At 40.5% G+C, this 16341-nt stretch overlaps 1 protein-coding gene across 1 annotated transcript in view; it reads right to left on the bottom strand.

Moving 5' to 3' along the window:
- The window catches only part of tbck (TBC1 domain containing kinase), a 93999-nt gene extending 77909 nt beyond the window's left edge, over positions 1-16090 (bottom strand). Inside the window, exons 1-19 of the mRNA XM_083766219.1 lie at positions 15958-16090; positions 15218-15450; positions 12547-12619; positions 11254-11368; positions 10866-10939; positions 10531-10678; positions 10029-10089; positions 8774-8835; positions 8548-8609; positions 7167-7315; positions 5703-5841; positions 5023-5122; positions 4155-4204; positions 3369-3498; positions 2315-2413; positions 1930-1992; positions 1697-1823; positions 1243-1293; positions 1007-1090 (exon numbers count right to left, since the gene is read on the bottom strand). Coding sequence (XP_083622345.1) covers positions 1007-1090; positions 1243-1293; positions 1697-1823; positions 1930-1992; positions 2315-2413; positions 3369-3498; positions 4155-4204; positions 5023-5122; positions 5703-5841; positions 7167-7315; positions 8548-8609; positions 8774-8835; positions 10029-10089; positions 10531-10678; positions 10866-10939; positions 11254-11368; positions 12547-12619; positions 15218-15410 — 1780 coding nt within the window. The 5' untranslated portion in view covers positions 15411-15450; positions 15958-16090. The remainder of the gene's footprint in view (positions 1-1006; positions 1091-1242; positions 1294-1696; positions 1824-1929; positions 1993-2314; positions 2414-3368; positions 3499-4154; positions 4205-5022; positions 5123-5702; positions 5842-7166; positions 7316-8547; positions 8610-8773; positions 8836-10028; positions 10090-10530; positions 10679-10865; positions 10940-11253; positions 11369-12546; positions 12620-15217; positions 15451-15957) is intronic.
- Between the last annotated feature and the right edge of the window lie 251 nt (positions 16091-16341).

Here is a 16341-nt window from a genome sequence, read left to right as displayed (position 1 = left end):
ATTTTTTAACAATCACTGATTGCAATCTCCTGCAGTCAGTCAATCAGCATACTGCTGTGTAGGAAAAAGTATATGTGGGGGATGGCATTTCCGACAAATAGAACATAATGACCCAGTTGTTGCTGTTGATATAGTCATCATTTTGGAATGAATGAGCAGAAGACACGTGAGGGATAATGACCAGCGTCACGTCATACATGTCAAGGTCCTGCATCACCCTGTCAGGGTTTATTTAGAAATAATGACCGGATCGCTGTTCATTATCTGCTTATTGTACAGCTACTTCATAAAGGGTGAAGAAGTAGCCAGCACACATTATGAATGTCCATTTCACTTGCATTTATTAATCTCTCACGGACAGAAACAATTGACGTGTTTCAACCAAACGGGTCTTCCTCAGATACTGTACTTCTTCACCTTCATGATATTATTGAGCCGTGCACCTTAAAGACTTAAAGATTTAATCTGGATTCTGGAGTGTTGCAGGCCTTCTGCTTTTCTCATGTACTTTATGAAGAAATCCATAGAAAATGAAAATGTTATATTGTAAACATATTTAGATTGATATGATCCAGAACCTCTTATGGTCTACTATTCAAATGTTATTCAAAGCAGTGGACTACAGCAGTACCACATATGGGGAACCCCTATCAACAATGTATTTAGGGTTTAACCACTTGAACCCTAGCATCCCTATTCTGGGCAGGTCATAATAAGGAATAGATTTGGTGTATTGGGAAAAAGGTCTAAAGACCCTGGCGGGTCAGCTTGGTCTATTTAAGCCTTACTTACTGATAATTACCACAACAGCTGTATGGTACACTTTTCACCACAAAACTCCCACAAAACTGTGTGTGTGTGACTGTGTGTGTGTGTGTGTGTGTGTGTGTGTGTGTGTGTGTGTGTGTGTGTGTGTGTGTGTGTGTGTGTGTGTGTGTGTGTGTGTGTGTGTGTGTGTGTGTGTGTGTGTGTATAAATAATGTTTGTTCCTTTTAGTAAAGCTCACCTTGAATAACATGAGAGTTGTCCTTTAGGAAGAAGTTGTACAAATACTTGGGGATGAAGGCAGACATGCAGGCGTATGCCAGTGCTGTGGAGCAGATGGAGCAAGACGGGAGCGATTGAAGAAAGAAAGAAAGAAATAAAGAAAGAAAGACTGTTATTGCTTTTATATCTGTCATACAGCAACAGCTATCTGGAAATGTTAATTCAGAATGTATTCTTTAGGATTAGAATGCTTACGTTCGTTGTTGAAATTCAAATAAAGGAACGGAGCACAAAGTGAATCCAAACCTGAAATGTATTTGACATATTTAACAACATACATTCATTCATTACAAAATACACAAGAACACAAAAATCCAGGAGATCAAACGATATGACATGACTGCCATCTTGTGGCTGGCCAATGACAGCACAAGCATCTAGATAGAGAGAGACAGTTCAGTAATGGAGAGAAAGGAAAGGAGAAATAAAGCGAGAAGAGGGTAAATAAATGTAGACAGAGAGACAGCCAGATTGACAGAGAGACACACAGGTCAACTGACCCCGCGAGTAGGAAAAGGCAGATACACAAACAGAAAGATAGATTGACAGAAAGTCAGACACACAGGTCAACTGACCCTGTCAGTAGACCAGGGAGAAAGACAGATAGTCTAACAGATAGAAAGATAGATAGGCAGACAGATCAACATACCCTGCCAGTAAACCAGGTCAGGGTGTGAGACCACCCAGGCTTTGAGGACACGTCTGAACTTGACATGACCCTGAGGAGATGACAGTAACTCATCGTACTGGTGGCACCGTGGAATGTCCACCTCAATCTGAAAACACATATTAGGTATTATAGCATTTGCATGCTACATTTGCCACCCTGTATTGCAGAGCTATAATCCAGAGTGCCTTGGAGTTCTCGTCTCTCTCACGTACCTGTCTATCAGTGGGGATGGGAGTGTCCTTGTCAATGCTGTCATATTTGGCTTGAATATCCCCCTACAACAAAGACATTCTTTCAACCACATGCCTACAACAAAGACCATTACATTCTTTCAACCATATGCCTACAACAAAGACCATTACACTCTTTGAACCATATGCCTACAACAAAAACCATGACAGTCTTTCATCCATGGCCATAGCTGAATGGGTAGAGAGAGGCCCCCCTGAAAACTGAATTTAATAAGGTCTATATTATTATCGTTATTATTCTACACATGCCTACAAAAAAAACACATATTAAGACTCTTTGAACCACATGCGTAGTGTAAATCAGCCACTTTTTGATCCATGTGAAAATGACAGTTTTTGTTCCCACCTCAATGGCAAGCAATGTAGCCCAAGTCAGTCCACGTACAAGAGGCGGGACATCCACCCGGGCCTCTTTCCACACTAAGTTCTTCCTGAAAGGGTAGGCCTGAGGAAGAAACACAGATATGCATGTTTAAAACCAAAAATAAAAAAGGAACAGTGACATTCACAGTCACACTGTAAAATCTTGAGGGTTAATTGTCTCCACCAGGCCGAAGGCATGGGGAGAGAGTATGTTTTGCACTCCGTCCGTCCGTGTGTCCGTCCGTGTGTGTGTGTGTGTGTGTGTCCGTCCGTCCGTGAGCAGCTCATCTCGGCCACCGTTAACCCGGTCGATGCCAAATTTTGCACACACACTCCCTGGATGCCAACGATGAACCTCTGCCCCAAACCTTCCAGAACGGCCTGTTATAGCGCCACCAGGAGGCCGCTTTGTGCAAAACAAGTTTTTGCACAGCACACCTACAGATTTTGTCCAAACATCACGCAAATTGGTACACAGTCTCTCTAGAGCCATTCAACCAAACCGGTCTTTCAGATTTCTCACACTCCATCCTGATTGGTTAAGATTGGCTTCCAAAGTTCACAGGAGTGCTCAGTTTCAAACAAAATGCTGCAAATCATGAACACATCGCGTGATTTCTGTGAAATTGTGCACCCACATTCCCACTAGGCCGAGGACAAAATGCCACATGAACAATTTCAACTCAACCTCAAGGTGGCGCTATAACTGGCCGAAAAGTGTTTTTACCTCTAACTGCACGGATCTGTGGATAACCTGGTGGAGACCTGTGCCCAGAAGGGCACTTTTTCTAGTTTATCTCTGAGACTGTACAAATGTAACAAAATTGACCCATAAAGATACATTACAAAGTGGACAAATCAACACTGAAAATGTCACTGTGTATGTACTTCCTTTCAGTTCAAATATACTGAAGGACCAAAGTCGATAAAAACGATCACAACGTTTGCACACCTGCGTGTGTGTGCTGCTGTGTTACAGTACATGTGCACAGGTGATTTGTTGTGGAACAGAGAGAGAGAGAGAGAGAGAGACGGACCTTGAGAAGCCTGTCAAACAGGATGATGCGGAGAAGCTGGTACTCGGTGTCCCTCTCTCTGATGATGAGTGGGAGAGCGACGGTGGTCGACAGCTCGTTACTGCTGTTGGACTGAGGCAGATTGGACTGTCTGAGAGCAAAAGGAGCAAAGAGAACATGAGTCTGTCAAGCTGTCGACTTGTCAAGTCAAATGGTCGTTGGGTGGGGTGTACAGAGGCGGTACTCTACTTGAAGGGGAGTGAGCGATGGGGTACGTTTCTAATATTCTGAACTCTCATCACCAAAATCACCAAAAACAAAATGCTAAAATTGTTTAAATGGCAGATCAACAAGCTCACAACTTGCAATGCAACACATTGTGAGCTTGTATATTGGATATGTTCTGCATTAAAAAGCCAGTTCACTTTGGACATCCCCTCCCTTAATGCCTACTTGAGACAAAAAAATAATGTACAGTATTCCCTCACATGTGTGGAACAGTAATAACTCATTTTCACACAGCCATTTTTGGCATAATTTTCCCCAAATGTACAGTCACATCTGGGGGGGGGGGGGGGGGTTGTATGTGTTTTATATGGTATTTTGCATGTTATGTACATGTCTATAATAATATAAAAACTGTTGAATAAAGCTGTAAAAAAAAAAGAAAGAAAGAAAGAAATCCATTTCACAACAGGAGGTTCTGCAGCCAGAGGCTATGGCAATTTGGAGGTCCTTTTCATGGAAACGTTTAGGAAACTCTGATTGGGAAATTAAATGGATTGCAGTTGCATTAGTGTCTCTTACTCATCTTCCAGCAGAGGGTAATACACTTCTCCCAATACATCCTTCAGTCTCTGAAAAAGAGAAAAGTACTTATACAACTTATAAATATGGACCAATATGTACAAATGTAATGTACATGCATATCATTAGGACAATATCAAACATTATCTGGTGACACTTTACCTTGTGAGAAACATTGTTAAGTGTTGAAAATACACAGACACTTTGGAAGGGTGAATCCTGCACACTGTCTTCACTTCACAGACTCTTTTTTTTGGTGATACTGACCTTCATCAGGAACTAATTGGGTCAGTAAGGACAGTGTCCTTGAGGGACACTGTCCCCTGCAATATCAATAGGGATCCCAGATAGAAATGGCATTGGGGTCCGTAGCCTAATGCATGCCAAACTGGGGGTCCTTGAAATCCCTGGCTGGCATATCTTTTCAATTGGGGGTCCGCGGGCTAATAAGTGTCAATTTGGGGATCCTTGACATGACAAGGTTTGGGAACCACTGCTGTATGGGAATCGTTTTTGTGTGTGCTGGCTTCTTCACTCTTACTCACCTGTTCGAGTAGGTGTGCAAAAGGACTTTTTCTTTTTGATTTTTCATTATTTATAAAGGGTAACAAGACAATGTAAATACTATAATCATTTGGTATGGACAGTGTTGTTACACTTTAAATACATTACTACTGTACATATCCATAGGTTAATACACCTGAATGCCATTTTGTATGATTCTCCACACATTCTGGTATTAATGGCATGTAATGTAAAGTGTTACCACATTTATATACACACACACATACACATATATATATATACACACACACACACACACACATTTAGATTCTCCACATGACTCATATATTGTTTACTGTCTAACATTTCGGAGCTGGCAGAGGGACAGGGTCACTGTGGTGTCATCTAGAAGGAAGCTGCGGTCTCTCCCCTGACCGAATGACTCACCGTCCTCCAGGAGAAAGCTGACAGAGGGAGACAGGAAGGTAAGACACGTGTTAACAAGCCACTTCATGAAACAATAGTCTGATGTAGGCCTCTAAGTCTACTCATTAAATATGACATCTGCCATGTCTCTTTGGCCACTCAGAATAGCCAAATGGCATTGATCACGCCTCCAGGTCTTTAGTTTACTCAAGTTAGGGAATAAGACCTGGTACTTAAGACACGCAAAATACAGCCCAATGTGTGCAAGGTCTCTACCAGGGGTCACCAACATGTCCGTTATGTACTTGGGAAACCTGTATCTACAGCATTTGTTACTGTGTGTGTGTGTGTGTGTGTGTGTGTGTGTGTGCATGCAATAGTATTTTTTACTGCATAATTCAATATTGACATTGTGATGATATTGTTTTGTGGCGATATTAAACATCTTATTTGTGTCATAGATTCTCAAAAATTCCTTTAGTGTTGAAACTTGAAAGTATAAAATACGGCTAAAGTGATTACAACCAGGAAAAGACAACACTTATGCAATATCACAACAGAACAAAAACTTGCATTGCATGCATTCATGCGCGTTAGTAGTCTTTTGATGTACTGTACTTGGGAAGGGTGCAGACTGGAGGTTTGGATTGGATGATCTCCTTATTGGTGAGTTCTTTCTCAAGGTCTCCTCCAGCCAGACACCATAGGTGGTAAACCTCATCTATGGACCGCTCTGCAAGGTAGTCCTCATCATCATCTAGCGCACGTGTGCATGCACGCACACACGCGCACACACACACGCACACACACACACACACACACACACACACACACACACACACACACACACACACACACGCACACACACACACACACACACACACAAATATCAAATATCTGTACAGTATCTAATGCATTTGCCTGATGATAAAAGCTGAATCCAATGGAAATATCACAGAGTTAAATGGTTTGTTGGCAAATCAATAGGGCTCATCATGACCATGAAGGTGCATCGCAAATTCCATGGCAATCCAGCCAGTATTTATGATATTTCTTGTCTGGCACGAAGGTTTTGGACAGACAGACTGAAGGACTGACCATCTTTAGAGCCCCACCTCTAGCGGCTAGCTCAAGTATGGATGCAAGTATACTTAATCAACGCTAAACTCAGGTGTGTGTGTGTGTGTGTGTGTGTGTGTGTGTGTGTGTGCAGTACATGCCTATGCATTGAACCACAACACTCAAATCACTAGCACAAGTGTCTTATCCAACCATGAACTTGACAACGGCCGATAGATGGTTTCAACATGTGTTTTATATATAGGCCGTGTTAAAACTCTGAGCTGGTGATAATGCCTACAGAATCTAAATTTGGGGGATGTTTCTTGTAAGATAAGTAGCTACAGTAATCGGCGTTCCCCAGAGCAATGGTTGCAGATTAAACACGGAACATGCTTATTTTTCAATAAAAAAGGTATTTTAATCCACTCTGTCTCGGAATCTGGCGGCCATCTTGCTTTTCTCTCCATTGTAAATGCGCAAGAGAACCCTGGCCGCTAGGGGCGCGGGCAATATTCTGTTGCGCCGTTTACCGCATTTACAATGGAGGATTCAGAAACAGAGTGGATTAAAATAGCTTTTTTATTGAAACATAAGCATGTTCCGTGTTTAATCTGAATCCGTACACCTCACAAACAAGTGGGGCAACATTAAAAGCAGCTTAGATTTTGCATTTGTACAAGGTAAGAGTGATTTTGAGGCACAAACGTTCAACTTTCGACGGTAAATGGGGGGGTTATGTTTTAGACTCTCGTAGAGAGATTCGTCAGAATCGAAAAAAACCCTCTACGAGATTCTAAATGTTTGGGCTAGGTATATACCACAGCCCAGCCCTGGGGGAAACAGTCGAATAAATATATAATAAAGCATGTATTGAAATGTAACATTTAAGAACAGTCTTTTTATAATGTTAAATGTTATCTGTATGTTTCCGTTACCGTTATTGCTATTATTACTACTACTATTATGATATATATTACGGTAGTTCGTTTTGGCATTTGTGCGTAGATTTTTAGTTCAGACCTTTGCAGAGGTCACTGATGTCGTCTGGGAGCTCCAGGTGTGCACAGCGAAGAGAGGAGGAAAATAAATGAACAGGCTTCTGGAACGGAGTGTACAGACAGGATATCCCATCAAAAACAGGGTCCCTCAGCAGCACTGCAGGGGTAGGCCTGGATGGGATACAACACACAGACGTTTGTAATCTCATACTCTCTAGTGATTTCTAGATGGCTAAAATCAGGCAAAAGATCATTTCTGCATGAATGGAAATGTCTTGTTTCCCTTTTTGCTCTTTTGTTATTGCTGCACTTGTGGTCACTTTGCGTAGACATTGTCCTTTAACGGTTACGGCTTTGGTTTCGTTATGCAGCTTTGGAATCACCTGGGACAAATGGATTGATTCCAACCATCAGAATTTATTCTATGATAGATGCTTGTCATGGAACGTTTGAGGAATGATTACCAATGATTATAAAGGACATGTTATCAGGACAAAGATACAGAACCTTACCCTGGAAAAAGGTTCGTTTCAGTAGGAGTTTTGTCCCCTCAGCCATCGCGGCATTAAACAAACTGCCCCGCCGATAGGAGGGTTTCTGTACACAGTGGGGAACTCATGTTTTTGTATATTGTCTTGGTGTAATGTTTTTCTGTACTATGTGCTGCTTTTGTTGTTGGTGTTGAACAGACCTGTGAAGATGAATATCCTTCGGGACAATAAAGATTATTATTATTATTACCATGTTGGTTGAGTGACAGCGAAAGGAGCGATTATAACATTTTCACTTGGCCTTCCCAGACAAAAGACAAAATCCTACATTTGTGTTGGAAATTATACGTTAAGAATAGGGTAGAAGAAAGATCAAGCATCGCTAGAATCTATAATGCCACAGCTTACATAGCCAGTCATTCTAAACAGAACAAGATATACCAGTGTAGTTACATCGTTTGCAGTTTGCACTGGTCATTATTTAGTTGTCACTCCTTCAACATGGGACAATGTGCCTCATAACCACTGGTGACAACTCCCCAGACTGAAATGAAATAGTGGAGCCAAAGACTCACAATGTACGGTAGAGATAGCTGAAATGTGAATAACAGATTTGCAACTTTCAAAAAAGCTTTTATAAAGATGGCTGTCCAGAAAATTCAACTTTTAGTGGTTATAAACCAGTTATCCACCACAAAGAATGTTTTTTATTTTGGCAGATACTTAACATACTAACATCTGCTCATTTTGGTATCGTTTAACCAGCTGGCTTCAGTATTCAGGAATCTTGCTTTCCTGTTCCATGCTGCGAATAGTTCATAGTTAATCTCCGTGACAAAAGTATCTTGAAGAGAAAAATGCTAAATGTCGGCCAACAGGATATGATGTCCAGTGGAGTCAGAGTTTGTTTACCTTTTGGATGGAAGAAAGGTCAAGCATTTCCTTAATAACTCAAGAACCTTCTCAGGCAGCTCCTGTATAGAGGCACAAGGACAGCCATATTAGTTACGCCACAGTATACAGTCAATCCCCTTTCATGCCTTTGTAATGCTCCAACTGAAAACATACCATTTCTTTTTACAAAGAACCACAAATGGATGTGAATAGGACACTAACACAAGTATGAATTCAAACCTACCTTGATGGTGTCCAGGCAACCATGCTCCTCCGCAAGGACAGTGACAATGTCATCTATGCAACCTGAGAATCCAGACAAATCAAGTCATGTCCATAAGCCTGATTGAGGCCTAGGCTACATGAGTACGGGTTTTTCTTTTTGAGTGGTGCAACCACTCCTATAGACAGCTATTGAGTGGTGCAACCACTCCTATAGAGGCTATGTGTGTGGCTGTGTCTCTGGGTCTGTCCCTGTGTCCGAGCACGGAAATAGCGTTATAGCGTTTGTTCACCACCAAGTGTCACTGTTGCACAGCCTAACACACAGACACAGACACACACAGGCCAGGGAGGAGGGCTTGTACAGACGGGTCTGATTTATTTTTATTTTTTATCCCTGCCCACATGACAAAGTAATCTGTGTTCACACATGAATACAGAATGAATTATGAAGTGCCAAATACATCATAGGTCATTAGGCCCATCATATTTTTTATGAAGGAATAAGTACTGCATTTTAAAAGCCACTTAAATTGTGAGTGGAAGTGGAACATGTTTCTTGCATTGCCTGTCAGCATGTCACACTGCATACATCTCTGCCTCCAAATCCCGACACTCAATCTTCTATCTCCATATCATTTAAAAATATGATTCTGATTCATACACCCAATGATAGACCATAGAGAACTTTGAATTATAATTATAAAAATCGGTTGAAAAATAATTTTGGGCTGCACCAAAAATATTAGCAGACCTACAGAAGTGTCGCATCCACTACCAGTTGTGAGCTTGTAATACAAACTAAATCATCTGACGGCCATCGCGGACTGGAGTAGTAGGCTGATATTATTTATTATTGAATGCAGCAGAGCCTTTGCTCGTTGGTGAGTCAATGGTGACGTGGTGCAGTTGATGCAACAACAATACTAAGTTATTAACAGTGAATTTAAAACATGAACAATTGGATAGATATCCGTGTAGTTTCCAGGCGCAAGGTGCATTTCTGACCTAATTATAGTCAATGATATGCGCTAATGAGTGGTGACATCATCTTTTCTCATAAGCTCGCATGACTACACAGATCCACTAATATTTTGGAAAATCTTCACTTATTTATCAGTTTCCAAAAATCTCAGTTTTAGTGGCCAAAAACGCTGTTTGCGTGTGGCTGAAAGGCCCAAACCCACAAAAAAATCGTTTCCATATACATTATGGGTAGCCTAGGCCTAAGCTAAACAGCATCAAAGTACTCTAGAAATTACAACCTTCTCACTCACCCAAGGTTAAGATGAATTTCAATCTCTCACTGATATCAATATTGTGCAGCAGTCGTCTGCCCTGTAACAATAGGTTCACAGCATTGTATTAATCTGTTTAAATGGGAACAATAATCATTTAACCACAGCACTATATATATATTTTGTAGTTTGACAAAGGTCACAATTAGCCCATCTATAAACTCAGTGTGAACATGTAGATTGGTTTTTCTCTATTTTGGATAAAACATTTATTTTATTCACATTAAAATTGACAGTTTTTCTTCAAAATAGACACTCCAGGTTAAATGTAAATCAAAACATTGTCATGCTGTCAGTACAATATGAGAGGGGACAATGGCCTTGGTAGAGAAAACAAAAGCAATCCAATGTGTGTGCAACACATTGCCAATGGCAGTTCCCTACTGAACTGTCCTTGAGGAAGCCTTGCTCACGTATTGTGAGCACGTCAGCTGAAATGCCTAAAATAACATTTTAACAAAAATGTCTTAAGGATTCTTACTGCACAGATCTCAAACAGCAGAACTCCCAGAGACCAGATGTCAGATTTGGGTCCTGAGGGTAGAGGAACGGGAACCTCATTATGGGAAGGGTCGCTGGGATGAAAGGAACCCTGGGCGATCACCTCGGGAGCAAGGTATGATGGGTAACTGTGGGTGTGACAATAAGATAACTAGTGTTACCGAACCCCATTGGTCTGAAATACAAACTGAGAAGGTGCTATAATATATTAAACTTGATGTATACATTATGGCACTAAACTACTGCATATTTAATAGAGACAATAGCATACTAAGCTTTAATGTCAAGAAGATATCACAGTGAATATAAGCTTACCCAATAGGAAAGTCCACATCAGCCCCATGATCAGTCATGTGATAGAGACCAAACTTTGCAAGCTTGACATTCCCCTACAAAGACAAATGTATTGATATTAATGTAATAAAAAAAACTTTACACCACCCACATGTGTTCTGGATATGTACAGTATGTAAAATACACTTAAATGTGTTGTGATATGACGGTAGAAATTGCACCTGCGACGCGAGTTACTGAGTGTGTGTCGGTGTGTGTGTGTGTGTGTGTGTGTGTGTGTGGGGGGGGTGCATTGTACTCAAGCACAGTTGTTGATTTAAGCAGCTGCAGGGGTCAATAGGTCCCCAATAGGTCAGACACTTAATCCCACTCAAATGTGTTGTAGAGATGAATACAAAGGAGTTCGTACCTTACAGTCCAGGACGACATTGTGGGCACTGAGGGCTCTGTGCACCATGCCATGATTGTTCATGAAATCCAGACCTTCAAGGACCTCATATGCGATCTGCAGAACCTTCTCTGGACTAAAACACACAAAACAATTATCAATAATGGGGGAAAGGGCCGGGGTGAACTTGATGGAGTATTCATAAATGGATCACAGTGCAAACATCTCTCCCATTTGGTATGTTACACCTACCTACTAAGTAGAAGTGACGATATCATTTGAAACTTTAATTAATCTATTGCTGTATCCTTTTACTTTCAAAGTATCAGTAGCATTTGAACGTATGAAAACTTGTTTCTCAACTACTGAGAAATGAACAGCAAGCCAAGTAGCCATGTTTACTAAAGATAGTGAGGTTGTAACTTCAAACCCAGAGCAGCGCAGAAAATTACGAGGGACAAATCTCTACACAGTCATTCAAGATTATTTATTATTATTATTATTATGTACACATATAAGAGAACAAATATTGACCGTATACTCAACCGTACAGCAACGGGACAAATAATAATATAATTATATCAACAAAATCATCTGCATTCTGCAGTAAAAAGAAGAATACTATACAATAGCAATTCCACAATTCACAATGTAAGGCGCCTTCATTTAGGTGCTATGTGCATCGTCCTACCTGTAGCTATTATTTATCAGTCAGTCAGTCTGTGTAGTTTCAAGTCAAACAGTGATGTTTAACAAAACAAACCCACAAGAGTAATGTCAGCCATAGTTTTGGCAGTAAATTATACTTTGTTATAAAATATCATAATGTTGTGTTATTGTACACGTCTACCAGTAGATGGCAAGAGTAAAACATATAGTAGTGGTTTCACCCAATGTACTTTATCAACAATGCATTTACACATTAAGACTTCATCGCCTGTCATTAGGCTGGCCTAGGACTTTTCTTTCCATTGTACTATGTGGAAGTTATGTACGCCCAACATAGGCTAGACATGCATGAACTTTGCTTTTCCTGTGCATTTTTACCTAAGAAAGTTACAGCTCTTTGTAGACTGTGGTTGAACACTCTGTTTCCACTTTATCTCATATAGAATGTGCCACTGACACGCTTTTGCACCTTAATGTCTAATCTCATCATGTACAAGAAGAAGAAGAAGTTGCTGCTTTGTGGACCTACGAGGTGCTACCACCTTTGTGCCTAATCTTATACAGCTTAGGTATAACACTGGGTTCATCATAAGGCCTTCTCACCGGCTAAAGAAATACAAATTTAAAATTAAATTAAAATCTTACCTGACTGTGTTCCCTTGTTTTTGGACATCACTTAAACTGTTCTCATAATGCTCAGCAACAACCACTAACCGTTCTGTAGATGAACAGAACAGAACAGATCAGCATAGACCGCAGGGGAAATTCAGCAGTTAACAGAAACAGAGTAATTCAACGTATTTAAAGGTATCATTGCTGTCAGGCAGAAACCTCATATCTCCAAATTCCAACTTCATCTTCATCATGCAAGTGTCACACAAAAAGTGTGACCTACAAGCATTGGGAGCTTGTAGTTTGTCTAATTTCACTATTTTAGTGTTTTGTAAATAATAACCCGACAGTGATGGTATAGCAGATAAAGGAATACCATCTCAAAAAGCACCATCAATAACAGCCATTAGTTGCAAAATAAATAATTTGGTGACCCCCCCCCCCCCCCCCCCGGCCCGAGGGGTCACGACCCATGGGTTGAGAACGCCTGATTTAAATCATCTTCTCCATCTCTGCCCTTGAAAACAATGTTACATAACATAACATGTATTCAACACGGGCTGCAGACCATTAACCAAACAAAACATCTGGACATTAATACAGAGTGAAGCAACTCAAGCAAGACGGCTTTCAACACCTCGGGATGTCGATAAATGAATGTCCACCACGTGTCGTGCATGCTTACCAGACAAACAAACATTCACAATGAAAGCACTCTGCCTAAAATCACTTACTTTATAGGTTTATTTGTTTATTTTATTTTCTCATTAAGTTTGATTATATGTTTGATTGATGCCACAAATGAAAGACAAATTAGACTTTAGTGAAAGTGCTACAGTACAAGATACAAGTGAAGCAAAAGCAGAATCAACGGGGTAAAGAGGATTAAGTAAAGAAAATCAAGTTCCCACAGGCGCTGCCAACACAGCACCCACTGCTCCTGATGCTTATAGGATGGGTTAAATGCAGATACCATTTGCAAAGGTGTGGACTATATTAGAGATCAAGCACGAAGAGAAGACCCCTTATTGTTTTTGTACATTTTTTTCTTATTTATTCCGCCATTTTACTGAGTTGTGGCAGTTCTGACGTCATGTGGCAACTAAGTCAATGGACTTTCTTGCTCCCTGGACTTTTAATGTTTGAAAATAATCACACTTGTGTGAAGTCAGGGGAGCTCTTATCATCATACATCACAATCCGTAGGAGGGGCCCTCAAAAACAGAACCCCACTTGTGACGTCATGTCGCTGCCCGCACAGAATACAAAACTCTGATGCTGGCATTCAAAGCAACCAAAGGTATGGCTCCCCCATATCTTGCAAGTATGATCGAACCCTACAAACCCTCCCGCACACTCAGATCAGCCAACGCAGGGAAGCTGGAAGTACCCTCACTAAAAACGCCGGGACAACGCTCCACACGTCCCAAACTCTTCTCCCTTCTGGCTCCAAAACTGTGGAATGCACTTCCCATTGCAGTCAGAACTGCAGCATCACTCCCAATCTTCCGCCGTAGTCTGAAAACCCACCTTTTCAGACTCCATCATGGCCCATAGCACTTACCCCACCCCCTTAGATAGCATTTCTGTAGACTTAGATAGCATTTGATACAGACTTATAGCATATTATGTAGACAGCACTATAATTGCATTGTATGTAGTCATAGCACGTCATAGTACATATGTATAGCATAGTAGTATAGATGTATAGTTTATATGTATAGCTTCATTATATAGATATGCCACTGTTACTTTCTTAGCTTACGCATGTTTCTTGATAAATGTTTTTATGTGATGTATTCCCATGCTTTTTTGTTCTTGCTTAATGTAAATCGCTCTGGATTAAGAGCGTCTGCTAAATGCCTAAATTGTAAATTGTAAATTGATGTGGCAGCCACACATTTTTGAGGGGCGCTAGCCCCTCCAATGCATGGCTTTTGGAGATTACATCATATGTTGGCAGCCAAGTCTATGGGATTTTTGAGTGGTACAGCCACTCCAAGGAACAGCAATGTGTGCCAGGTGTCTCTGTCTGTGTCCCTATGTCTGTTTAGGGTACCAACAGGTGACAAAGTGGCGCTGTTGAGCTTCACACTGTGCACAGGTGCATGATGGGAGGTTATCTTAGTTATGTACTCAATCTATTGGTTTTATACCTGCATATATGTTGTTTGTATGTCTGGCCTCGTGCATGGGGAAGGTGGTGGGTGGATGGGGAGGATTGGGAAGGCATTTGTGGGAGAAAATATAAAAACAAAGAGTTGTATTTTGTTTTCTTTTTGTGAAACTTGCAAAGTCCAGAGCAACGATTACTATCACAATATTAAACCTTATTTTAACCCTTACCCTACCCACTGTATAAAATCATATTTTTACCAATTATTTCTGGCCCACATTATCCTTACTGCCCAATTTAGTTTTAGTCATTAGATTTGTTTTAGTCTTAGTCTAGTTATTATTTTTGTTGATTATAAAAAATCTACTAGATATTTTTTCTCGTGGAAAGTTGATATAAGAAAAACCCCTTCTTATCAGGTATTCGATTAACATACAGCAAGATTAAGTCAATAATTGGTTCAAAATATAGTTTTATATTTTCACTTTTTCAGTTAATTGATATATTTTGGATTCATTGACCTGTCCTACAATACAATTCATACATCATACCATACAATATGGGAGTTATAGACAAAGAGAGACGTACCATGCTTCCCTCTAGTGAGTTCCACATATTGGCAGAGCCTGGGATGGGTGATGGTCTTGAGGATCTGGAAGCGTCCCAGGATCTTGATGGAGTTTGGGGTGAGGGGGAGACCATTGCTCCCACAGACATCATGGGGGAGGGCAGAGGCAAAGAAAGTGAAGGCCCCCAGCTGGGCATCTCTGAGGGGCCGCATGGTTTCTCTGGTTCAGGCCGTTCAGCCTATAATTCTCAGACTGTTCAGACAAGATATAGTTGACAGTGCGAAGCAAACTGACAGTTTATCTAATACTAATAATAACCTTTTTTTTTCTGTGTGAGGGATTAGTTTTATACTAAGGAGGAGTAATTAATGAATAAAGATGGCACGCAGATGCCTCAGTAACTGTTTATGTTAAAGGTAACAGAATAAAAAATGCAAATGTAATATGAATCATCAGGGACATGCTGTTTCCATTACTGTTTCTGTATGGCCATTCTAGTGGGCTAAATATGCAAACTAAATAAGGGGGTTGACATTAAAAAAATTATTATACAAACAAGCAAAACAATGCCTTTTTCAGGGTTTCAACATTTCTTTGCATACGATTATTTTCTTATTTCCTGATACGCACAATTTGCCATCACCGAAATAATGTATAAAAACAAAAAGACATATCTTGTTGCTTCTGTTTTGTATGAACTGTTCCGAATTCCGATTCTAGCGTTAGTTACAAATGGCTAACCAGTATAAGTCTACTCACGTTCAATGACAGTGGCACATTATCATGAAGAATAAACAATGTTTAATCGTAGGAATGAATAGAGTTATATGGAATGAATGCTTTCTTCTGTTTTGCGGAACAGCTGAGTGAGCGTGACTATGACGTTTATTTTGTGCGACCAACTGAACGGTGTGTGAAAAGCGTGAGTACAGAACAAACTCGAACTAATCATTAATCAATATGTTTTGTCATTGTTTTATTTTTTGATCTAAAAATATATATCATCGCCACTTCTCGCGTCGGTCGATGCTGGACATAAACCACCACAAACCGTCTGTTGACATAGTTTACATACAGGCGGTTGCTAATGTCTCCTAAAAAGTCATGTAACCGCCCGATCTATAGAACATCCGCATAGTGGAT

This window comes from Protomyctophum parallelum (genome assembly GCF_964188405.1).
Source record: "Protomyctophum parallelum genome assembly, chromosome: 5".
Taxonomy (NCBI): domain Eukaryota; kingdom Metazoa; phylum Chordata; class Actinopteri; order Myctophiformes; family Myctophidae; genus Protomyctophum; species Protomyctophum parallelum.
This window is presented reverse-complemented; position numbering and strand designations above follow the sequence as displayed.